This window comes from Amblyomma mixtum, chromosome 3 (assembly GCF_055824585.1).
Source record: "Amblyomma mixtum isolate Tamu chromosome 3, ASM5582458v1, whole genome shotgun sequence".
NCBI classification, from domain to species: domain Eukaryota; kingdom Metazoa; phylum Arthropoda; class Arachnida; order Ixodida; family Ixodidae; genus Amblyomma; species Amblyomma mixtum.
In genome coordinates this window covers 300,438,722-300,464,998 of record NC_143014.1, presented here as the reverse complement: position 1 = coordinate 300,464,998, position 26,277 = coordinate 300,438,722, and the positions used below count along the sequence as shown (strand labels likewise).

Below are 26,277 nucleotides of genomic sequence, written 5' to 3'. Positions count from 1 at the left end.
CTTCAATGAACGACCTTCGTGTGCACACTGTTGCCCCTCCAGGAAAGGCGGCGGTATATGTTGATACGCGTTTTTCTCAAGTTAGCCGATCTCTAGAAAACTGGTGTACCTCATATCAGGAGGTACTTGCAGTGGCCGTGAAGTTTCACTAGGCAACTCTGTTGTGGTCGTGTCATACTACGTAAGGCCTGCCGGTGGAGCTTCCTCCCACGTTAAACTGGGGTGGTTACTAACTCCCCGATGAAAACACGCAGGGTGCCCTATTTTAGTCCGTGGTGACTTTAATGCCTCTCATCCAGACTGGGGATACCCCACTTCAAGCCCCCGTGGTAGGCGTGTGCGGGACGCCTTCGCGGATGCGTTGTTTCTTTTACTCAACCATCCCGATTCAGCAACGCGGGCTGTGCGCCATGCTCGCGGTCCAACATATGCTCCGGACCTTAGATGTTGGCCAGGTCCTGGCACTCTCTCGTGGCACCTGGAGCCTGAACGCTGGGGTAGTGACCACCACCCTGTCATCATCGGTCTTCATCCGTTACGGGCCCATCGATTACGCTGTAGGTGTTCTGTGGTCAATTGGAACACCTACACTACACTACTTATGAACTGCATACAAACTGCACATAATAAGGCTAACTGTCACCTGGACAGACGTCAATCGCCCGGCGCCGGATTTGGGTCTGCTTAACTTGTAGGCTGCTCTCCAACAAGCGGAGATGGCGGCCTCCCGAGACTCGACTTTTGCATAAGCATGCACAAGGTAATTCCTGCATTACCTTACTGCCAAGGCTCGCAGATATGAACGTGATCTCTCGCGAAGTCAACTGCTTGCGTGGTGGGAGCAGTTTTCAACAAAGTCATCGAATGCTTCTCTATGGCGAGCATTTCGCGCCATTGAACATGGTTCCCGTCGTCCTGACGCAGCGGCCACAGCATGCTTCGCTGCTAACTTAGCTCTGTATGATTTCGCAAGAGAAGCAGCACGGAAGTTTTTCCCCAAGTATGATATGTTGCCTCCAAGGATGAGAGGAGCCTACTTGGCTGGTATTCCAGCATATTTCGATAGGCTACTATCTACAGCCGACGCCGAGGTTATCGCAAGCCCATTTTCCATGCCCGAGTTGCTTGCAGCAATAGATGGGGCCCGTCTGAAGACTCCACCCGGTCCGGACTCCATTCCGTACGAGGTGTACAAGAACTTGAGTTCCGCTGTACTCCCTCAAATCCTCGCCACCATCAACAATGTATGGATAGAAGGTGTCGTACCAGAAGCTTGGAAATCGGCTATTGTGGTCTCTATCCCAAAGGCGGGGAAGCCGCCGACAGACTTTGGTATATTTCCGGCCTATATCGCTTACGCCTCCTATGTGCAAGGTTACCGAAAAAAAAGCATGCCACACGACAGTCGTGGTGGCCTGAGAACCTCGGTTTCTATCACCCCACCCAAATCGGCTTTCGGACGTACATAGGTACAGAAGATGGATTGGCTGTCTTGGCGTCATCAGTTCTAGCATCAACTCGCAGCCACAATGCACGTACCTTACTGGACATGGATATTGAAGAGGCGTGCGATAATAACAGTCATGCTGCTATCCTGGAATCACTTCACACGCTGCATTTCCCCGTTAGAGTGCGCTATTTTGTAAAACACAATCTGTAAGGCCGACACTTTGACATACGCCTCAGTGCTGAGGCCGTCGAATCCTTTGTGCCTCTTCGCGGCGTACCTCAGGGATCGGTATTACCGCCAACATTATTTAATATTACTTTTAACCGGGATGTCGAACCGGAACCGAACCTGAACCCGAAACCGGAATCGAACCCGAATTTTCAGCCGGAACAGGAGCCGAACCGAACCCATATTTTTTTTTTCGCCGTCTTGGAACTGAACCCGAACCGGAAAGATTCAAAGGAACCGTTCCGAACCGGTTCGGGGCTTGGATCAGCACAACTTTTTTTGCATCCCCGCATACCTTTGATTTTTCAGACAAAATGAGATGGTCTAGCACGTAGGTTTACCCATCCGAAGCTGTCTGCGCTGGAAAATGCGGAAATGGCACACAGTCTGTGCGACAGCAAAATTGAATGAAGTCTCGTGTCTGAGAAAAAACCTAATCGATGTTTCTGTAATGTACTAGCGCCAATTCTGAAGCATAGTGCGATAGGTTTATGTGCAATCTTGAGTTATTACTCCTCCCCTATTAAATGTTTGCGCATGGTTTTAATCAAATTTTTAGCACTGCTCTAACTCGAGAAAGGACTATAAGCACCAAATTTTTGCTTGCGTGTTTTCTTCTTACATACGATGCTTTCGACATTGGCAAACATGGAGCACCTCGTGGTATTGGCCTGCTACCAATAAATAATTTATATTTGAATTTCATCTTAAGGCTGTTTTGATTTCACCAACAGAACAATGGCTGTGACATGTTGAATTTAGGTTACACGAGGCGAAAAAAGCAGCAGTATAACTGCTAATGTGTCGTTTGTTGTAATTCTTGCCTTTGAGGCAGGCTGGTTTATGTGCAGTAGTTAGTCAAAACAACGTATCAGCGTTTGTATCAGTTTTTCCGCGCCTCACGTAACCTAAAGTTTAACTACACGTCACAGCCATCGTTCGGCTGATGAAACCGAAACAGGGAGAACAAGTTTCTTTCTAAATTATTCAGCGGCCATAGACGAATACCACATGGTTATACATGCTTTCAAATACCCAGGGCACTATATTAAAATAGAAAACAAGCAATAAAATTAGTTGTACATAGTCCTTTAGGCACTGATTGAGAATACCTTCCCTTTCTTTGTGTCATTTACCACAAATATATGAAACAGACGACCTAACAACGTTGTGGTGGTTTTTGAGGAAAGAAAATGACGCAGTAACAGTCTCCCTTCCCGATAGACACCAAATCTCACCGATAGGGAAGAGAGGATGCCGCAGTGGAGGGCTCGGGAATAATTTGGACCAACTAGAGATCTTTAATGTGCACTGAAATCGGACAGCACACGGGTGCCTTTTGCTTTTCGCCTGCAACGAAACGCGGCCGAGTTCGTACCCGGGTGCACCGAATAAGTAACCGAGCGCCTTAAACATTGAGCCACCGTAGTGGGCAGTGGAGCGCTTCTCTAAGCGTTCGTTGTCTCAGGGAACAGATACTAAATAAAACCCCTTACGATGAGCCGGTGGAGCAATAAAGAAAATAAAAAATGACGGGGGCTTAGCTTTGGTTAAGCCTTGTAGGTTGCGAAAGCGAGCGCAGCGCCTCTAACGGAAGGAACGCGGCGCACCGCGTCTAAAGAAGGAACGCAGTGCGCCGCGTCTACTGCCTACAGGACGAATCGGGTTGGGTAGCCTTTCTCCTCGCTTATGACGTCACACCACCTGTTAGACCACAGCGCACCTAGTGGGAGAAGGGCGAAACGCTCGGCGTGGCTACGAGCACGCTACGCTGAAGAGCAGACTTGATAGCCCAGCTCTCGCGCTGGTATGACGTCAGTAGTCACGTGGTGTAAAGCGTAACTACCGGACCACGCTACGCTGAAGGCTCGAAACTTGGCATAGTAATGCTTTCGCAATAAAATGCCTCAGTGGCTGTGGAGCTCGGCTGCTGATTCCAAGGCTGCGTGTTCGATCTTGGCCTCGAGGGCCGCATTTCGATGAGGCGAAATGCAAAAATTCGCGTGCGCTGTCGCAAGTTAAAAAAAAATTCCAGTGGTTTAACTCTTCTAAACTTAGTCAGACAGAGCGAAAGCTCCAGTACATTTGGCTACGCTTTGTTAAACGCCTGAAACGCCTCGCAGGCGTTTCAGGCACACTATCAGCCGCGCTCTTATCCACGGCGAAATTGCATGCGAGAGCGGCGTCGCCTCCTTACACGAACGCCAAGTCACGTGCATAATCACGTGACCACATCTGGCGAAGCGGCGGTCGGCACGCCGCGTGACCGCGGTCAGAGCAGCGGCGACTCACATGCTCTTACGTCACAGCCACACCTCCGGCGCTCCTCCTGCTGTAGGCTAAAGTGCCACACTCGATGACCTGGGCGAAACATGCTATAGTGGAGCTCTCGCTCCAAAACCCAGTTGGTCTATGTTAATCTGGAGTCTCCCACTACAGCGTCCATCATGAAGCCCCTGTGTCTACTCGACACGTTAAACTCGAGGTATTACTACTATTAGTACCAAAAAAAGGATGGATGAATTGGTGCAGCTTTTTTTTTTAGAATCCGAATATTCTTTTCTGCACACGGCGGAAAAAAAGCAAGGAAAGCGCGGGCTCTTCGGAGCGGTGAAGATATAAGGAAAAAATTAAATACCGATTACACAAAGGGGCAACGCCGGAATGCATGCGTCCGCTGGCACGTGATAACGCCCAGAAAGATCCTACTGCAATGAAATGTAACTGCGATGAAATGATTTCGTTACGCCGGTTCACTGAAGTGTTATGCTTATAAAAAAAATTTATGCCAGTCGCTAAAGGTGGCTTTATCACACTGTTCTCAGTCTGCTGGATCTTGAATTCTGTTTGGCGGCTTATACAGGTGTCCACGCTAACTTTAGCCAAGGGTTAAAAAATGAAGTATTCGAGGTAGGCAAGGGAAACCGCTTACATACATCTACCAACCGGCCTGCACATCATAGGCATTTCTTGTTTTGCAATTAATTAATTAGCAATTAAAATATTTTTTCTAATTGCGTGAATATTAACTTTAGACAGAAAATGTGAATAGCAAAGTTGGAGTGCACCTTCAGAAACCCCCATTCTATTTATTGGCGGTAAAGAAAACCTCCCGTGTATATTTTTCCGAGCTCCAAAGAGAGCCTGCAAAATACAAAAAATCACGTGAGTAGCGCATTCGCGCACCATGATTGTGCTGCTCTTAACCGTGGCTTGAGTGAACGAAATCAGCCGCTGGCAAGGCGCAACGACCTCAATGCGCCGGCAGGCCGATATGTCAACGGTGGTTGCGGCGCCCGCGCGAGCCAGTGTGACGGTGCGTGACGGTGCAAGTTGCAGCGAACTCGCCGGGCATATTGTGAGCTATAAAATCACAAAAGGTGACAAACACAAATGCGACGAGTTTTTTCGCTACTGAGAGGCAAAAGAGGATAGGCAAGTATTTTGCTTATCTAACGTCCCTAAACGAGTGCACCTATACTGTGGTTTTTAGCATGCAGTGCAGTGCAACTGAAATCAGGTACATAAGCACGCATCTCACATACAACAAATCAGGCGCAATCAGGACCCCAGAAGCAGAATTGGCACCCTGTTACACTTGTTTTCTCTTGGAAGCCACTCCGTTACCCTCTAGCGCAGTGTAGACACACTGTACGGTTCGGCACGCTGCGGCGTCTTTTTATACATGTGTTGCGAACATTCCGCGAGAGTGCAGTGGCCTAGGCTGCACGTCCCGTTTCGTTTTGTTTTGTTTTACATTTTAGTGCGTGCCGTTAGAAGGGGAGAAGCAGTTCGAACACCCATGCTCTTCGGTTGGTCTCCCCGTCCGTTCTTGAGTTTTCCCTTGCCAATCCAGACGGCGGAGCTCTCGGCCGGCATCGACCTTGGACCCTGTCAACCGGCTTCCCTGAATCCCGTCTCCCGAAGGGAGCCGCCGCCGGCCGTAAACAAGCGAACGAGGTCTGGGTTTCGTCGCGTTACGCGACGTGCTTGGTACTAGGCCAGCAGGTTAAGAAACCGAAAGTGTCCGACAGCCCCCGACATCTAGCGTGCATCCAGTCCACTTGGCGGACGATTGCGCAGCCACGTAGGGAGGAATTTTTTTTTTTTTTTTTTGGGGGGGGGGCAAACCCCAACATCACTTCACAGCTTTCCACTTCGTTCTAACTGATGTCAAGAGGCGGGGGGGAAATCCGACTTTGCGGCCTGCCCGTGCCCCCCCCCCCCCGCCACCGAATACGGACCGGTGCGGTTTGGGCTGCTAGGTTTTGTTTCGGTGCAACGCACCGAGGTGAGTGGATCCGCCGGAACCCACTCTTAGGGTTGCGAATCCCCAGGAAAGGTTCAGCAGACTTTCCGCGACATTGTGAGCGTGTCGCGCCCACGATGCCCGTTTCCCAAAGTGGAGGGCAGGTCCGAGATGGGAGACGGACTGGGCACGTGGAACCCGGCTCAAAAGTAGAACTGGTGACCAGAACGACTTGTTTGCTTTTGGCGTGGTCGCCCCGGTAGACGCGGTCGGGACTTAGTCGTTTTGCCGAGCGACGAGATCGCCCGGTAGATGCGGTCGTTCCAAATTCACAAAAACGAGTCACACGGTTCCCTCTCGGTACGAGGGCGTACCACCCAGCCGCGATCGCGTTGGTTTCCGATTCCGAAGAGCTCCGTGCCTCGCGGGGGCATGCGGCTGGGCGAACCAAGCTTGTGTTTTGGGGAAGATGCCTTTAGGCCCAAAAACACGAAAAGTGATGGAGTAAGTAGCACATTCGGGAGGCCAGTAAGCTCCGAAACGCGGGAAAGCCCGGCGGTTATCTGAGTAACGGTTTGTAGACCTGGCGTAATCGCAGGGAGGCATCAAGTTCCTAAATACCTCGACGGGCTCAGTAAAGCCTGCTTCGCATTGGGTTGATGGGGCCCGTGCTGATATACCTTTTGGTAGCACGTGATGATAACTGCGGACATCAACCGAGACTCCAAGACGTTTGGAGCATGGAGTGGAGTTTCACATACTATGCCAGGGGCGATCGTTGGTGGGCACGAACGCCGCGAAAACCGTGAAAGGATAACTGCAGCGTGCGCGAGTACCAGTGGAGTAAGAGCCGAAGCACCGAACGAGTGGTGTGAAAAATCTGTCATCTTAGTACTGTGGGACGGTCGGGGTGGCGGAACCTGGCTTGGGGGAGGGGATCCTAGTCGAGCCCCTGTAGGTTTTCCCTGTCTCAGACGGTCGGAGATCGCCCGCAAAACGTTCTCTGTGGTGGGGGAGTACGCTCGACGCCGAGGGCCCACTATTGGTGGACCGAGTGCTAGCCCTTCAAGGAGGCCTGAAAAGGAACTCAGGATCAAATCAAATCTGGTCAAAATCCCTGCTGTCCCCAATCCCACCTAATTCCCACAACCCAAACCAATTTCCGATTTCCCATTCCTACAGCCCATCCCAGCCCTCTACTTCCCAGGGGAGATTAGGGGAGACTCCCCGGGCCCGCTCCCCCGGCTGTGGGTCGCTACAGTAGAGCTTCCCTATTGATTTCTTTCCACCTACGGGTGGAAAGATCTCAATTGCCCTCGGGCCAAATCTTTTATATTACTATTGTGCTTATACCCGCGATACATCAGTGGTGCGGGAGAGGCAAATTTTCTTATTCAGTTTTTACGCCTCGAACTATATTCTGATGTCAGGAGGCAAGCTACAGCTAGCACAGTTTCTTTTTACGAGTGGAGAGGGGCACGGGCATCTCGAAATGGACTGGCGAAGGGATCCGCACCCGGAGGCTTTTATTGCGAAAGCAATATTGCGACCGATTTCAGCCCTTCGCGTAGGGGCGGCCGCGAGGCACGTTTGACCTTGAAGGGCGGCGCGAGGCGCTGCCCTCGCCGCGCTCTCGCCAGCTGCGAAGTGTGAAGAGGAGGCTGGAGAACGAGGGGGGGGGGATAAGATGTGTTCGCTCACTTGCGGGCTCCATCGTTATGCCGCCTGAAAAACAGAAAGGGAGGCTACGTCGGCTTGCCGAAGCCAGGAAACGACAACGGGCTTCGGAGACAGATGAAGAACGCGAACAGCGCCTTGCTAAGCGGCGCACTCAAGACGCTGCTAGACGGGCGCACCGCGCCTCTATCGAAACCGAATCGTCTACAACCGGTGATGATCCCTAATGGAACGCTATGGATGCTTACGCAGCCTACCAGGTTTAGCCAAAGCTAAACCTTAGAAACTTTTTTTCTCCAGCTACTCCTAAGCTGGAAGGCGCTCGTTCTGGGCGAGCTAGGAGGTAGCGACTGTTGAGAGCTAGTGCAAGGCGCGGCAGTTCAACTGTAGGGACGCGGTGTCCCTCATCTCTGTGCAGGTGGTCGGCTAGGCCGGCCGTGGGTAGTTGTGGCCGTACTGACTTTTGTACAAATCTGTAAATAGCCTGTAAAAAAGTTCTTCGTTTCTCATTAAATCGCTTGGCCTCCAGGTCATTTCATTGAGGAGCCCTTCAAGCGTTGCATCCAGTTTCTGGAATCCACCAGACCAACGTCACCGGCAAATTTACTCACGCGATAATATGCATTGCCATCCTTTAATAGTTACCCGTGAGCCCATCATGAAACAAATGACTAATGACCATCCCAAAGATGAGGCGAATGCCAGCAATATCTGCATATGCAACTCTATTAACTTGTGATTACCAACGCTAGCGCAAGCATTCACAGCATCTTTATCGTGCTCTTTGCTATATTCTTTTATTTCAATTGAGCTGCACCAGTTTGTGCAGACAGCTGCTAATTATTTCCCAGAGTGAAAAATTTTCACGAAAGGCGTGGTGAATTTTCGGGTCATGTGATTTAGTCCGCCGATACAGTCGCACAAGCAAAATAGCGGAGTTCTCACTGCACAGCTCACCAGTGAGGCACAGTGGCGACGACTCTATGAGACCGACTTGGGCTTTAGAGAAGAAACCGAAGCTTCCTTGGACGGTGTCATCGCAGTGCACTGTCGTGTGAAAAAAAAGGAAAAGATATACATTAAACTGAACCGCTGTAAAAGCTATCGTAAATACACTTAACCTGGCAGGAGCACTAAACAACCAGTAAACATAAAAACCCATATTTTATTTGGATATATCCACCCATGCGAAAGGCTCTACAGCGCTAGCTGTTAGTGCAACGTTGGGCCGGTTCGCATCGTCCCGAACCCATGGCGTGAGCATCACGTGACCGATGTGGATAGGTGGGGCGCAGGAAGGAGCGACGGATCCAGGATACAGAAGTTCGCGCCCAAGCATCCGAAACCTCCAGACACAAGATACAGACGAACCGCGATGGTGTGACTCGGCTATTTTAGCGCCAAGTCAGCTCGAACCCGTTAGGCTTTGCGTGCTTGGTTTTCAATGGACTCTCAAAGTTGGAGCGAATTTAGCTGGCAGCTGCATGCGTTTTCCACGCCTCAGTAATGCGTGGCATCAGAGGGGTAAAAGGAAACTTCACCCAAATTTTTTTAGCGTTTTCTAGCCTATTATCTCTTCGTTCTCAGTAAAAGTAGTCTCTTTCTTACAGAAGGCGACAACCTATCGATACAGGCCGACTTCGAGTTGTCCTTAGAGTACATTTAAACGATTAGTTAGCGCTGAAATGGACAGCATATTTGATGGTCGTCTGGAAATTTTTTTTGCTTTTTCTTTTTCTTAGTAAAAGCTTCGCTAATGTTGAACTCTTCAAGGCTTAGTTTATTTGAAGGTAGGAGGTGAGAGACAACATCATCGTCAGCCTGACTACGCAATGCAGGGAAAAGACCGCTCCCATATATTTTCAATAAACACTGTTGAGATACATATAGGGCACCATTTATCAGGACAGTGCTTATTGTATATAGCTCGCGTAGAACTACAACTCGCCATACTTCGCTAGAGACCACAACAGAGGTAGCGGCTTAGATTAATACTGCCAATACAATTTATCTTTGCATGCTACAATTAAATGGTTCATGCAGGTCCTCGGCATCGGTCTCCAAGTCCTTTCTTTTTCTAATACGGGTTCTATTGGTGCACCTAATTACCTGCGACACAGAGCGACAGCGGCTGTCGTCACTCCCTAAGCGGAGTAACCCACTCGGCGTGTGCGGCCCACATAGGGCTGCGCATGACCGGTGCCCTCTGAACGGAATTGCCTAAACCGCGGCGCGGAAGATAGCACCATTGCACTGAATGCGTGATATCGAGTGAGTGCAGTACAGAAATCGAGAGAAGGAAAATATAGCTGCGGACGGCCGCAAGTATATTTGATACATAAGGAGGATAATTATTCGTCGCAACTGGCGCAGGACAGTAATAACCAAATCTATGATTCTTGGACATTAGTTTTAATTATGAGGCAACTGTGAAATACTATAAGGTACTGTCACTGTCACTGTGGAAATATTGAAGATAATGGTCCATTCTTCGGATTCGTAGCAAAATCCCTCTATTAAATAAAGTCTGGCCAACGTTTTGATCTAGCGGGCAAAATTTTTTTTTAGAAAAGCAATGAGGAACGTTTTTGACGAAAGCGAAACCGTTCATAGGAAGAAAACACAACCCTACCGAGAGGAGAGCTGTGGATATGTTGATTGTCACGGTATAATCTTGCGATATATGAAAAAACTGGGTATACAAACAACTTCCCAATGAAAATACGCTTGTCCAGAACTTCTGGGTATATTGGAGGTCGCTGGAAGCGGCCATATCGTGCAGTGGATTAAAGTGGGTCGATGATGATTATGATAATAGCAGAAGCCGGAACATGGTTCGCTATGTTCTGACCGAAGTTCAGCCTTTCAGGCAGGCGAACGTCCCTCACTCCGTGGAGTACCCTGGCAGTTTCAAGATATCGTGCGAACAACGTTAGATGTCATCAGCTAATACGTCTGAGGTTGTTTGATCAAGCCCACAGACATGAAAAAGCGGCAAGGTAGAGCAGGAGGAACAATGAAGGACTGCTGGGAAACTGCCGGCTTCTCAACCAAGGCAGCTTCTTGAAACGTGCCTCACGAAATGAAGTAAATTTTATGCCTTTGGTAACAATGGTATATGCGTGCTGCTGAAAACTAAACGCGACGAGAAATTAGCGACACTTTCCCATCAGTAATTGATTCGATGCTGTGGTTTTTGTGTTAGTCCTAAGGGGTGGAGAACGTACGACATTTTGACGAGCAGCTAAGACACAACCTGGCATTATTTGGCAATTTATTTGTTACACGCTTTAACTACAGAGCTTCGCAGTCATCTCTAATCTAGTCTAATAGATTATTAGTCCTGAACCTTAGAAGAAATATTCTGTTGCAAAACGGTGACGAAGTAGCATCATTGCTTGCTTACTTCTCATGTGTGTAGAACTGCTAGTTAAAAAGGAGGAAAAGTTTGTAATATACGTGGGGATGTACGGCCACTGATAGAAAATCTTAAAAGTTAAGGAACGACTTTTGAGCAACGCCGCAACACGATCGCAGCTGAGGAACTGGAGGTTAGTTGACAGAGACGTCCTGATCGGCTTCTTTTCCTTGTTTTGATTAAAGCATAAGATCTTCTACGTATTCATTTGGTACGTCGCAAAATCCCGCCATCTATTGCTGGGGATGAGCCTGCCAGTTGAAGTGAAGGAAGTTTTAGGCCCCGCTTACATAATTGACAAGGATGTTGACACATTTATAAGGTAGATGTCTGTATTCAACGCCATTTCGGCGCTATGCATTGGAAGTAAACATAGAGAGCTCAGCAGATACATGGCATTCGAAGTGGTTCAGCGATCTGCTATCGAATAAATTGACTACTTACACACATCAGTAATCTTGGCATCCAGCAATAGGTTCTGCAGAGCAATGCTTGCGTTGTCGGAGTCAAACGGCCTTCCAGTGCCTACGACGGCATCGACAAACTCCAGCCTTTTATAGTAAAGAAATAACGAAATTTCCAACTCGTTGTCCTTTCTGAAAAAGAACGATGTAATATTTGTGAGGAAACATCAAGAAAGGACAGTTAAGCGGACCATCCTGTATGTAACCGATGGAGAGCAGCATTTTATTGTAACAACTTCAGCTGCAGTGTCATAAGAGTCAACGTCGGTAAATATTGGATCGCGGCCTTCAGAACAGTCCTTTCCCATAAATGTGCACACTTTTACCATTCATGCAAAACATATATAAACATAACTCATAACACATCTGCAGTCCGTGTCATTAGCAAAAAGCCCGGGCATAATATGGAATCCATGTGTTCATTATCACCGTTGGCCAGCCAGGGTTGCTACTCAACGGCAGGCCTACATCAGAAAGCAGCAAAAAAAGAAAATTAAATAAACATGCTGTTAAGGTCCCGGGTGTCCATGACTATTACTGCTGGTGGAAAGAGGTTTTGAAGCATCAATTTTTGCCGCGCTTACTTTCGATGGTACTTCTCATCGGCGTTTTTGTCTTTCAGTCTTTCAGTCATCATGCAGTATTGGAATATTCATGACTCTGCCAACTTTTAAGTATTTATAATAACCCATAATCCGCTAAAGCGCTCTACAGTCATGCCCCAGACATTATATATCTGTTTGCTGGTGGGAAAAAAGTATTATTCAAGTACCCTCAAGGTGCGCATACAGATCCTGCAACAAATTAAGAAGTACGCATCAAGAAAAGCCACCCAAAAGGAAATACAGCACTGACTTAAGCCGAAAAAGAGCAAAAATCTAGGAGCCTGCGAGACTCAGAACTTTCATAAACTCAAGAAAGCGACGTTCCTCTTTTTCTTGAAACATTATCTAGGGAATCTTGAATTCCGTTTCACCAAAAAAGAAGCTACACACTTTCCGCGGCCAGTGGTCGTCGCAGGGAGCTCCCCGGCATTCAGGAGGGGTACGAGTTTGGACGGCTATAGCTTACGGTTACTCGGGATCGGGGTAGACCTCGGGACACATTTCCGAGTTATAAATATCCTCCATGCCTTTGCCATGATGGATGTTACGTATCATTGCATGAAAATGGGCGCGACACTTATGGGACACTGAGGACGAGTTGAAATTATACTCTATCAACTAAGGAATTCTAAAAGCAGAGAAACTACTGTCACAAAAACGGAGTTTTTGTAAGCCATAAAAGACGAAAACAGCAAAATACAGCTGTCTCCATCACCCGCCGATTTCTTAAGTAATCTGCGTGCGTTAAGTCGACTCTGAGCAAGGAACCCAGAGGCTGTGCTCTCCGCGATTCACTTCAGTACGGCGGCAACCAGTCCTTCTCGCTGTGCACCTCACGAATGTGGTCAAGTCGCAGGAAATTGTTTAGACAAAATTTTATTGAGTGTAAAGAGTTTTTTGCTGCCAGAGAACAGTTAAAATACGCAGCTAGAGCCCAAGCATCAGTTTTTACGCAGTACAATTACTGGAAGGAGTTATTCTTTGTCTTCCTTTAAAGCAATAGCCCAGCTCCTTGGTTGCTGCTAACGTGGCGAGAATCATTGCCAAAGTTCAAAAGATAAGGACGAAAGACTGAGATGGACACCACAAACGCTGGACGCCAACACCAGGGGCGAAACTCTCAGAGCTGTTTGCGCGTTAGAATGATCTGTAAAGTTTGCCAAAGTCATGGGTACGATGTAATCACGAAGCGTTCTTATATGCAAGATGGTTGAAAAATTGGCCGCCGACTTGCGCGCACCATCTGTAGCCTGCACATTAATGCGACGGAACTGCGATGCAGAAAATAAGAATGCGGCATTCAGGACCCCCTGGAGGCTTTTCCAGCTCAACGTTCAACCATAATCAGGCACACGGCATGGAAGCAACCCTGGTCCCACTGCGCACCATCTTATGGTGCGCCTACACCCGAGGCTCATGCTCGCTGGTTGCTGAGCTGTAAGCAGCTAAGCTCTTTCATTTTATACCTATTTCGAGCAGAGTCGTCCCTTTGCGGCGCAGCGGAGAACCCTTAGTGTCGATGCCTCCTCGCGTTCCCTGCTAGCTAGAATACGGCTCACTTTCATTGTTACTGTTGTTTCTTTCGTGGGTTTCAGTGCGCTCTTGTTTGCCTGTCTGCCCCTTACTAAAGAATGCGAAGATGCTCTCATCCTATGCTGCAAAAAAAGCTATAATTGTTCACATCGTGTACGTCATGCTGGATCACGATATACTCCGCCGGTCTTCAGCACTTCAGGTTCTTTGCCGCACGACGTTTCAAACACAGTGGCGATGGGGTTAGGTGCCGTGTCAAAGCAAACGATGAGGACGCTAACCTGCAGACATCACAATGTCCAGCAGTTGTATATTTACGTCAGTTATATTTGCGATTTGGCAGGTACTGACATGCACGTCGGCTTGAAGATCCCTGTTGCCAAGGAGAATATGCGTTGAACTAACCATTTTGTAGTCTATATGCGCATGATCAAGTTGTTTGACTATTGCCTTCTCCCTATTTCAACTTTGAACGGCACGTGTAAGGTGTTTATACATATATACTTTTTTTTGCTGTTAAACTTAAAGCCTACTGCGCATCGGTCACTTCTCAGCAGTAAGGAAATTTTGTGTCGGATAAATGCGGAAATATGTGAGTGTTCATCAAGCCCTTCATTTAGGCGTCACTGAAAGGATTACGTGGTCAGATTAGTTAAATGTATCCCATTGTAAGCCTATCAATGTTGTCATTGCCCTGGGTGCTCTCTCCTGTTCAAAGCCATTGTTTCTGACAAGTAAAAAACTAAGAAACGAATATGCGCAAGACATGTGACACAGCAATCAGTGAAGCGGAATATCGTTGCGCCGCATGCCAAATACACCTAACCACCTCGCTTGGCTTACTGCGCGCCGGTATTAACTTGACGAGGACTTATTTGTGCGATAGTGGCATGAATGGGAAGCCAATAAACTTCTTTGAGGACAGTGAATTGATGTGGAAGGTTTTTTTTTTCCGGAACCTGTTTTACAAATATCCAGAAGTTAATGTTTTCCACGAGTCTGACGTCACTGTCCCATAATTACATGGCTAAAGGAATCTATGTTTCTTCAGAACTCGTTGCGTCAGCCTAACCACATTTACGCGCTGTCTTTCGTGATGTCTTCGCAGTGAATAATACGTATCCTGCACTTGAATGCAATAAAAAAATGAACTGTACAAGCTGCGATATTTTGGTGACTGTGCAACACCCCTGTCACCCAGGCACTCGCGTTTCGTATTATTCGTGAAGCGCCGCGCGATTAGCTTTAGTAACATTAGCCGCAGAAAGCACTCGGTTCGTAGCGAGTTCGGTGAATTCACTCGACTCGGCGGAAACACTCTTTACACTGTACACTGGAGCATCAGCTTTCCTGTGCGGCTGAAATTCCTGTCCAGTCCCGGCGTGGCCTCATCTTCGGGAAGTAGTTCGGAGCAGTGCTGGCGCCCTCTAGCCATAACAAGTGTTCGCTTGTCGTCTGTACACACACCTGCCGGGCACTACGTTGTCAGCACTGCACTTAATCCGTTCCATCCCTAGTATATCCGACCGCCGTGGTGGCCCAATGGTTGGTGCTGGGTTGCTGACCCGAAAGAGGCGGGTTCGATTCCGGCCTCGGCGGTCGCATATCGATGGAGGCGAAATGCTAGGGGCCCGTGTACTGTGCGATATCAGTGCACGTAAAATGTCCCAAGTGGTCTAAATTTCTGGAGCCCTTCTCTACGGCGTCCCTCATAGCCTGAGTCGCTTTGGGACGTTAAAACCCTCAAAAAACCATAAAAAACGGAAATGGAGGAGATGCGGCCATTAGTACTGCAGTGTAGTAAGCAACTTTATTAGGACGAAAATTAATTGTCCAAATAGGTGCATCGACAGCACGTTTCTGGGAAAAAGTGCATTTTGAATGGTACTTTTTCCCCCGTGTAGCAACTTGTCGCCAAAGTAACACACGAGCTGAAATTTACTCGCTCCAAAACTAACACTAAATTTGTCAGTCTGACGACCGTCACCTGTCGCACTTTGACGAAGGCAGGACGTGCTTCGTACACGGGTGAAGAGGCAGACAAAAAACAACTCCCTCATTAGGCAAGAGTGACACAATAAAAATATCAACCCCGTGAGCGCAGCAGTGGCCAAACGCATGCACAACGACGAAAGCAAATGATAAAACTGGGGTTGTCTGGTCGCGGGCCTGTCCTATGTTACTTGATAATCCACGCTTCTCATACGCAGCGGTTGCGGATTTCGAACACTTCTCCGTAGAATTTCTGCCTTGTAAGCCGCATAATACTCATCCTTCACATGGGCACATTTTAACGCGACAGCGTTGAAGGCCCCTTTGTCCAGAAAACCCACTGTTGGTGTTGTCGACGTCAGCAGCAGCATTGAGAGTGAAAAATCACGGGCATGGCGCTGGCAGGTGGTCCTCAGAAAGCAAACTAGGAGGTAGGTTGGGCCACTTAGGTTACGTGACCTTGCGACGTCATGACAACCTGCCCACCGAGTAGCGAAAAAACTGCCCACCGTTGCAAGGGGCAGTTAAATTATTGATCGGTCACTCTGGAAGAGCAACGTGGGTCGACAAGGCCCCCCGGGGGGAGCACCTGCCATCGCAGAGCAGTGGCGCCTCGCTTATCCACTGCATCACTGCGTCAGGAGTGGTATGAGGACTCCCAGGGATCTATGAATGCAAAGTAGGGAGCGACATTCTGTATTTATGGGAATTTTAACCCATTCCGCCATACCCTTAAGGCGGAGCTTAAATGTCCCCTCCAACTTTTTTATTGCGTAAGCAATACTGCGCCAGCTTGCGAGCAGTCGCGTAGCTCCGGCGGTGGCCGAGGTCAAACAGATGGAGCGCCGTTGCCATAGCAACCGCTTCAGCTGCGCTCCACCAGGCGGCAGGACCGTCGTTGCGCCGCCGCCGCTGCCGCGCGCATAGTCGCGCGCTCTCGACGCATGTGTCGGGATGTGGAGAGAGGAGAGAGGAAACGGGAGGGAAACGGGGAATATATACGCGTGTTCACCTCGGGCAAAACAGTTGCTGCTTGCCTACGCAACTTGCCGGGTTTAACCAGAGCTAAACCTCAGCTAATTTTTTTTTCTTCAGGAGAAAACCCTCCGGAAGGTTGGAAACGAACGGCCGCCACATACGTTTCCACGAGCGCCGCTTTCTGCCTATATCCACACTACCGGAGCGACAGTGTCGCCACCTATAGGTCTATCCCACTGCAGTTGGCGCTTCGGTGTAGCGCTCAACATATTAAACAAAAAAATTTCTGAGCTGACTTAAGTCTGCTTACGTGGGGGAATGCGAAAGCATGTGTTTAGGGGAAAGGAAAGGTTTTTGAAGAAATGAAAGGACGCAGTAGCTGTAAGATCTCGACTTCTCAGTGGACACTTCAACCGCGCCTTAAAACATGCGACTGATGTCCTCTAGGAGGCTGGATGGCGCATCGGGCGCCCGAAAGTGAAGCCACCGGAAGTAAGCGTCCATGTCCCGGAAGCTAGTCTTTGACAGTGCACGAAATTGGACCTCAGCATGGTTTTTCAGTTCCAGTTTTGGTTTTCGACTCAGCGTTTCGTCTTTTCGCCGTTCTCGTCTTTTTCTATGACAATGTCTACCTGTTGCGCTGCCAACTGAGCGAGGAGACCAGCAAAGTGCTCGGGAAAGACGTTTGAAAAATAAGGGCCCATTGCATCGCAATGGGAGGACACTAGAAGACTGCAGGACGTCGCTACACCCAGCAAGCATGGAACCTCCTCTGCTCAACTCTGTGTCGTCCCGTTGCGCTAGCGTCGTCAACTCTGCTCTTTACTGTGATGCACGTTCCCGCGCTCAAGCCTAAATTATGCTACCAGTGGTGCATCAATTCAAGATAGAATAGGTGGTAGCCTTCACCAGGCCGCCGAATTTGCAGTGAACATTTTACCAAATTATGCTTAGACTGAATTAGAGCGAGGGTCCGGCTACTATCTGGTGAGTTGCCGGCGGTGTTCGATTGGTTCACATTAGCGCCCCCAAAAAGATACGGTTCTGCTTTTTCGACGGAGTGTGCCATGTACTGTTTAGTACTTTAGCAAGTTATGCCTGAGTGGGCTTTCATTCGGGACGCTTGGTGCAGTTCACTTCTAACAGTTCTTCTCACGCGTGCTGCACCATTTGTTTTTCTCCTCAATCGTTTCTCTCGCGCTGTGCAGCTTAAACGTGGCTGTGCTTTGGAGTTATGTTAAAAGCACGTCTGGAAGGTAAATGACACCCTAAAGCGATAAACATCAGCTGCCATCGATGAGAAGAGTCATCGTCCACCACCAACTCGAAACTGAAACTGCGGCAGCTGCAGAAGGAGCAGCTCTTCGAGTGTAAGGATTTCCGCGTCATCGTTCGCCTTTTCTTTGCTACACGAAAATTCGGTTTTAAGATTATCTAGCCTCATCGTTACTCCACTACTTCTCCTTTACGCTCGGAAGATAAGACAAGAACATAGTGTTTAATGCCCGCGGCAGGGTGAGACCTGCATGCCTGTTTTCTTCAGTTTATCTGAAATTACACGGTTCTGCACAGAATGTTCACATTTCTCGCATTCAGCTTGCTTGTTCCTTTCATATAACAGCAGACATTAAACAAGAACAACGCAAAAAACTGAACGAAAGGACGAAAGATGCGACTTCCGGGACAAGCCATCAACTTCCGGTGGCTTCACTCGCGCTCGTCTCGGAAAGCTGGAATGCGGCATCCAGCCACCTCGAGGAGACCAATGGTGAGAACCCTTATTGCAAGACAGCTTCGAACTTGAGTAGAACATGTCTGCTATACGCAAAGAGAAATGTTATGACCCCACCCGGGATGCTTTACGACGAACTGTTGCTCAAAATTTTGGTGAATGCATTCGGGAACACTGGCGCCTCATTGAGGTCAACCGGTGATTACATCGCTGGGCTTTCGTCTGCACCTGCGATATCTGCGGCTTAAAACAGCGTCGTGGCTTCGGCAGACGCGGTCGTGCACCGCGCATCTCCTGTTGCTCGCGGCAGCTATTGCGACTCAGTTCGCATGTGACCTCCTCACTTTGGTATGACGTCATCGCCTGTTAAATTTGCGTCATTCTGTGATGTGACTTTGGCGTGAATTGTCTGTTATCTTGCAAGCCATTATGTCACGTGACTTTTGTGTGACGTCATTAGCTTGACGCGTAACTCCTTTTTTGCAAGTCATCTTCTCACGTAGCTTTTTCATGATGTCATCACCTTGACACGCTACTTTCATTTGTTGAAAGTGATCGTGTCGCGTAACCCAGTAAATATTACACTTAATTAGAAATTATAATTAGTGATTACGCCACCGTTTTTCATATTATTTTGACTACTAATGAACTCATTTTTCTTAATTGCATAGCTTTCTTAATTGATTTAGCTAATTCATATTATGATGACATTATTGTTGGTCACGGCATCTAACACCATTAATTTATTACTCATTATCACTATAATTTTACAAATTCATTCTTCTGGAGTGACTTTATTGTGTGGACACATTTTTCGAACACGTTTTTCGACAAGTTCTGCTTGGTTTATTGGTTTGTTGAAGTTTAACGTCCCGAAGAAACTCCTGCTATGAGGGACGCCGTAGTGAAAGACTCCGTAAATTTCGACCACCTAGGGTTCTTAAACGTGCTCTGACATCGCACAGCACAAGGGCCTCTAGAATTTCGCCTTCATCGAAATTCGGCCGCCGAAGCCAGGATCGAACCCGCGTCTTTCGGGTCAGCAGCCGATCACCATAACCACTGAGCCACCGCGGCGGGGCACACAAGTTCTGCGGACACGACTGAGCTATATAACTCTTTCGCATTAAAAATCATTTCCACTTAAGTTGCTGGTTTGGTTTGGTTTATGGGGTTTAACGTCCCAAAGCAACTAAGGCTATGAGAGACGCCGTAGTGGAGGGCTCCGGAAATTTCGACCACCTGTGGTTCTTTAACGTGCACTGACATCGCACAGTACACGGGCCTCTAGAATTTCTCCTCCAAAGAAATTCTAGCCGCCGCGGCCGGGATCGAACCCGCGTCTTTTGGGTCAGCAGCCGAGCACCATAGCCACTGAGCCACCGCGGCGGTTGCAAAAAGAAATAATAATTTCCCACCTTTTTGGGTTAGAGAGAGTGGCGAACAGGATGCAGTGCTTCACGGTTGCAGAAGTTACCGCTCGATATTGTGTATGATGCGCACACCCTGTACGATACACTACAAATTGCTGCCACGGCTTACAACATCTCAGAACCTTTTCCAGCTCACTCTAGCTTCTTGCGCGGCTTTTGAATGTTTAAAGATTTCTGCCGCTTCTTGGGCGGCACATACATGTACATGCGTGCATGCGTGTAATCTGATGAAAAAAAATTTTTGTCCTTGCGCCACAGGTCTCCAGCGAAATCTGCAAAAACTGAAGCTTTTGAGCAGCGTTTAGGGAATGACAGTGAGAAGGGAATAGAAAAAGGAGCCGAATTTTGAAGGCGATTTCCCCTGGTAGGTAAGCCCGGGAAAGCCGTCCTCTTTATGGATGCATATGGACTGGTCATATCGCAGAAAAAAAAAATATCAGCGAGGTCCAAGGAAAGAATGGACGCCATGTATGACATAGCTCCAAGACATCAGCGAAGTTTCACTGGCAGCGGTGAACTCTTTAGACTACAACTGGAGCGGAAAATCCGGTTATCGCCCACAGTCGGCATTCCCAGCTCCGACCCGTGAACGGAAAAGGACATGGACATAGAACCGTATAGAGGCACTGGGCGGCGGGCCGCGGTGACAATACATTAAAAGCGCCAAAGCCCCAAGAAATAAAATAAAAGGAATTAAAATGAAATGAATGTCGCTGCTCAGAGTGAAGGAAATCAACGCAGTATACCTCCGTCGAAACGGGTTCGTTCACTGCGCTATTAGCTTGGGCTTAAGGCCAAACGTGAAAGCTAGCCACGGATTGTTGCATACTGTTCGACGATCTTTAGTGTTTTACTGTTTTTCATTATATTTTTATTTCTTGGTCGATGAGCGGAAATTTCGCCGTTCTGTACTATGGCACGACGTACTTCATGTAAATGCATGCCTGTGAATGTGCACATGCTCTGTTGACCTGCGTTTTTATTAGCGCGAAAGCATTAATAAGCTATGTCGGCGGCTTTCTGTCATCAACACCGTGTCCGCAGCGATTGTGGGAAACTAACTAAAGATATCACCTCAAAAGGGGCTATAATCGAAGGAGGTTGATGTCAGGATGCGGCGCGAGAGTTTTAGTTCCTATCGGATCATTATTTAATTAATTAGAGCCAAGAAAGTGACCAAAAGTGGCCGTGCTCGGGTCGGGAGTGGCGCCAAATTTGAATCGCCGGAAGTGCGGTGCCACATGACACATCATGTGATGTACAACGTGATTGGCCCACGTGACCGCAAAAGTTGGCGGGGCCAACGTGCGGCGCGGAATTTGGATGTCCGAAAGGAATACCGAGGAGAAACGATGGGGGCTTTGGAGTTAATCGAAATCTGATCAATAATAGCAAAGTACAGAAATGGCAGTAGTAAATGAAGATGAATTAAGTTGTATTAGAGAGAATTAAGGTGAATTAAATATACGGTAAGGTGGTTTGGTTTGTGGGGTTTAACGTCCCAAAGCGACTGAGGCTATAGGGACACCGTAGTGAAGGCCTCCGCAAATTTCGACCACCAGGGGTTCTTTAACGTGCACTGACATCACACAGTACACGGGCATCATGATCATCATCATCATTTATTAACCCTTAAGGGTCCCGTGGGGACTTTACATAAGGGGGGGGGGGGATACAAGTGTCCGACGGTCATACATAAGAAAAGGCAGAAAAAAGAACAAGAAGAGAGAAAAAAAGAATAAAAACTAGAAAGAATTTCTCTCTAGAATTTCTCCTCCATCCAAATTCCACCGAAATTAAGGTGGATTAATGTGGGCATAATGTGACTTAATGATACATTGGAATGAATTAAAGGTGATTTGGAGCAAATAATTTGTGAAATAATTGCGAATTACATGTAAATCAAATGCATAAATCCTGAATTAAATGATTCAAGTGTTAATGAACTGAAATAATGTAGATTAATTGCGTCAAATTGTTATTTAAGTGAGTTAAATGGGAATTAAATTATTTGTTACCTAAATGCAAATTAAATATGGAGCAGGACCATTAACTGTCGTTTAAAGTGAATTATGTGACTCGGTTGTCAAATCAAGAGGCAAAGAGGAGCAACTAGAGTCAAAGAGGACCAATTAGAGGCGGCGAGGAGGCGTCAATGCTTTCGGATTACAGCAATGTGGTTGCCGCAGTGCCCTCTAACTTTTTTTCTACGTGTATTAGGGTCTGTTCTGGAAGTAGTAGGACTCATTAAAAAAATTATCCATGAGAATTGTATAAACGATTACAATTTTTCGAACTAGCACCCTTTCTGCATGTACACACTGCTGCCAACGAGTTTTCCACTTTTCGTACGCCTCCAGGAACGCTTGGACCGGAATGCTGTTTAGCTCCCTCGTAACGGCCTGCTTAACTGCCTCTACCGATCCGTGATGTTTTCCCTTGAGCGTCGATTTTATTCTCGGGAATAGAAGAAGGTCTGGCGGGCCCAAGTCGGGGCTGTAGGGGGGCTGATGTAGCGTTGCCACCTTGTGCTGGGCAAGATTCTCGACTACGTGGAACGCTGTGTGGCTCGGTGCATTGTCATGGTGTAGCCGCCATTGTTGGCGATGGCTGGGCGGACATGAACAATACGTTTTCGCAGTCTTTTGAGGATTCTCACGTAAAAAACTGCATTAACTGTTTGTCCGGGTGATACGAACTCTTTGTGGATGACTCTATGTCGGTCAAAAAGCAAATTAGCATGGACTTTTGCTTGGATTTGCTGATTCGCGCTTTCTTGGGGCGAGGGGAAGAAGGGGTGTGCCATTCTGAGCTCTGCCGCTTGCTCTCCGGATCATATTCAGACACATGGTTGAAAAACAGGGCACAAAAGACTAGACACAAGAGCATAGGCGACGACAGGACAAGCGCTGAACTCACAGTTCAGCGCTTGTCCTGTCGTCGCCTTTACTCTTGTGTCTAGTCTTTTGTGCGCTGTCTTTCAACCATGAACCTATACCAACTCGCCCAACTTAACGTTCTACTAGGTCATATTCAGACACCCACGTCTCGTCACAGGTCCCTACATTGTCCAAAAAATCGGGGGCCTGATCCACATGATGAAAAAAATCCTGGCAGATCGCTTTCCAGTTGGCTTTTGTTCTTCTGACAACACTCGCGACACCAACTTCGCGCACACTTTACTCATGGCTAAGTTTTCTGCCACGATCTAAAAAACCTGGGTTTGAGGAATGCTTAAGTCATCAGAAATCTTTCTGATACTCATCCTACGATAACTATTGAGTAAATTTTTGACTCGCGACACATTTTGGTTGGTCCTGCTGGTCAAAGGGCATCCAGAGCGGTCGTCGTCTTCCACTCTTTCTTTACCTTCTCGGAACAGCTTGGGCGACTTAAAAACACCTCATCTACCCATGGAAACATCACTGTAGGCCTCCTTAATCATTTCCTGAGTATCTTTGCCCGTTTGCCAAACTGTCCACAAAATTTGATCGCATATCGCTGATCCAGTAAACGCTCCATGATGCTGAGTGACGAAGCGTTTTGACAAGGGTTCACAGCACAAGCGACCTGCTCTCTTGAACGGCCCAGAGTTGACTGCCTATTCCTTCCTGCGTTCCCAATACCCCCCTTCACCGATCCTGTGCGCGCAGACCACCTCTCGTCCGCCTGTTCGCCTAGGAGAAAACCAGTCCTACTACTTTCAGAACAGGCCCTAGTTTTTTACTTGCCGAACTGGGCCTCGGGCACCTCTCAACCTATCCTGTTAGCTTTTTGTGCGAGGTCCATTTCCTGTCTTTTTTTCTGGAAAAAATAAATATTAAAAAACGTAAATGCGTTGTGGAATTTTTTTACTATGAAAAGAAATGAGTACTGATCGTGGCACTAGACGTCCTCAATGAAAGCCACGGGAAGAAGGTTCATAGTGGGAGATAAAGGAAGGGCAAAATCCGCTTTTTAGGCTCCCAATTAACTTCGACGTATTGCCGTTGTTCAACGAGCACTGTCATGCACACTGACTTTTTTGCACGCGACATCCTTCGTAATGCGGCCGCCGCACCCGGCACTCGGTGCCACGACCTCGTGCCCAGCACCCGAACGCCCCGAATAACGAGCCACCGCGGCGGGCAACACTAGAGCGCCCGTCTGTTTATAAGCGCACGCAGAATACACGTCCACATATAGCCTACAGTGGGGCACAATTTAGAGCCGACCAATTTAGGCTTAACCAACTCCGCTAAAATTGCTTGGACGTATCTCCTCAAGAAGGCTGAATGAAATACATGGGCTTAGTTGTGTGAATCATTATTCTGTGCTCCACTGTCATTTTTGACTGAGAGTAAGTGACCATCATACGAGTAAGAATAATGTCGCGCCCATTCGGCCGAAACGACCGCGATATGCTTCAAATCGCGTTTCTCTGCGCACTGCATACATGGAAGCGTAGGTGGGAGGCTATTCTTGCTTAAGCTTTAATGGGTGAAATGCGCCGTACGGCTATATTTTCAGTAATTCGTGTCCACTCTCCCCGTGTCAGCTTCCTCATGACCACTTCCCTGGTACCTGCACGTCTTTGTCCGCCCGGTCACTGACGGACCTGGATAAAAATAAATGGCTCACACGACATTATAAGCACGCGATCTATACAGAACCATGCATACATGCCCGAGTAAGCAGGAGGGTAGGTTATCGATGCCATCTACGTACGCTGGAAGATGAAAATGGGGGGAAAGAAATCGACGAAAGAGATACTTTGGATACAATGCATGGACTTCTGTTGGGGACAACCTCACCTGGATAAGAATGTACGTCCCAGCTTACAATGGAAAGCAGAGAAGCACCCATGTATTTATGAGCGTGCCCTGCATGCACGGCTATGTCGATGAGCGAACTAGGAAGAAGGAGACGAAGAAGATGAGAATTTAGTAGGCGAAGATGATAGCCTGAAAGAATATATGTGCCTCTACAGGAGCTTCCTTGAGGGCTGCGCAACAGAAAGGTGTCCCACTGTTAACAGGAACGCCCTACGGCATTCAGTGCGGTAGGGCATCCAAGAAACAGCGCAAATTGGCTTGCAAACATTTTACAGATACAAACAAAGATGCATTATGCAGCTGCCATATAGCAGAGGTCCCTGATTTGTACTCAAAGTAGCACGAAGGTGAGCAAAATAACTTGCGCCGTCATCCCAGAGTAGCTCCAGCCGACCATGTTCTTGTCTTGAATAGCAGCATCATGGATCCTTGCCGCGTAGGAAAAGAAACTGCTGCCAATGAACTGAATGGGTCCAGGAGCGGTTCCGTTTATGGGCCGCCCCGTGAAGCGGTAAGTGTCGAAGTCTGAAACAAAGACAGTAATAAGACATTGACAGTAGACTGAAAATTGTTTCGTAGCAACCCAGTCGAGGTCAAGTGCTGTCACTTGGCACGTTATTGCATTCTCGCGCAAAATTTCTAGTTGAATAAAAATGCCCATCTTGTGAAAAAAAAAAGAAAAACATAAAAACTGTTTTACACCTTTCCAGAAAAGAATGTGTGCATCTTACAGCCGCACAAAGCGAAAAACCTAAGTAACAGTGGTTAGGCCTCTGAAGACAACCATAACACTAAGAGCTGTGCGATATCAGTGCACGTAAAAGAACCCCAGGTGGTCGAAATTTCCGGAGCCCTCCACTACGGCGTCTCTCATAGCCTTAGTCGCTTTGGGACGTTAAACCCCATAAACTAAACCGAACCAAACCAAAAAAGCTGCAACGTAATCACTTGCATATCTAGTTCTCATCAGCCGAACCTGTTTGCATAGTTTCATTGTGAGCACATGGACCATCATGCGCAGAGCAAAGTCGTAAAGTATTGGCGCAAAACGCTTTGACAAGTTATTTAGCGGACCCCCAAACGCACCAATATGCACTTAATGACAGCGAACAATGTGACAGCGAACACAAACTATCGGATTGCAGCACGTACTACGCTTCAAAATATGGTGTGAACAATAAGCTGGCAGGAATGGCTCTTAGTCCATGTCAGCAGTGAACTCATTCCCTGGCCATTCCTCACCATACCCGGCAAAAGACATGCAGGGCGAGGAGTGGGTGCCGCAACCGTCGCGATTGTTGTCAATAATATATTATTTCTTGCTCTCCGTATATAAATAATTTCGCTAGTCAGTCATTTCGCCAACTAAATTTGTTTAACAGTAACGTCAAAAAAGAGCAAAAACGTACCAGTCTATAAAATCTTCAACGCATGCCATCAAGAAAACACGCATGCCGTGAAAGCTAGCGCTAAAACTAATCTCTGTAGCTTATTGTATTTTATAAATTTCTTCGCATGAACTGTTCGTGTTGGTTTTTCATACAATATTATATTTTTATTCTCGAACATTCACAAATTGCTAGTTCCTAGAGAAACAGGCTGTCACATGTTCACTGCCTCGTTAATGTCTCTAACTATCTTCATTTCATTACGTGAATACACTTTCACCAATATAAATAACACTGTGCTTTCAATATGTACACA

General features: G+C 47.6%; 1 protein-coding gene across 1 annotated transcript in view; it reads right to left on the bottom strand.

Annotated features, from left to right (window-relative positions):
* Positions 1-26,277, bottom strand: part of LOC149355361 (uncharacterized) — a 152,078-nt gene that overhangs the window by 114,778 nt on the left and 11,023 nt on the right. Inside the window, exons 5-7 of the mRNA XM_089576105.1 lie at positions 24,935-25,098; positions 11,467-11,614; positions 8,562-8,651 (exon numbers count right to left, since the gene is read on the bottom strand). Of these exons, the coding sequence (XP_089432231.1) occupies positions 8,562-8,651; positions 11,467-11,614; positions 24,935-25,098 (402 nt within the window). The remainder of the gene's footprint in view (positions 1-8,561; positions 8,652-11,466; positions 11,615-24,934; positions 25,099-26,277) is intronic.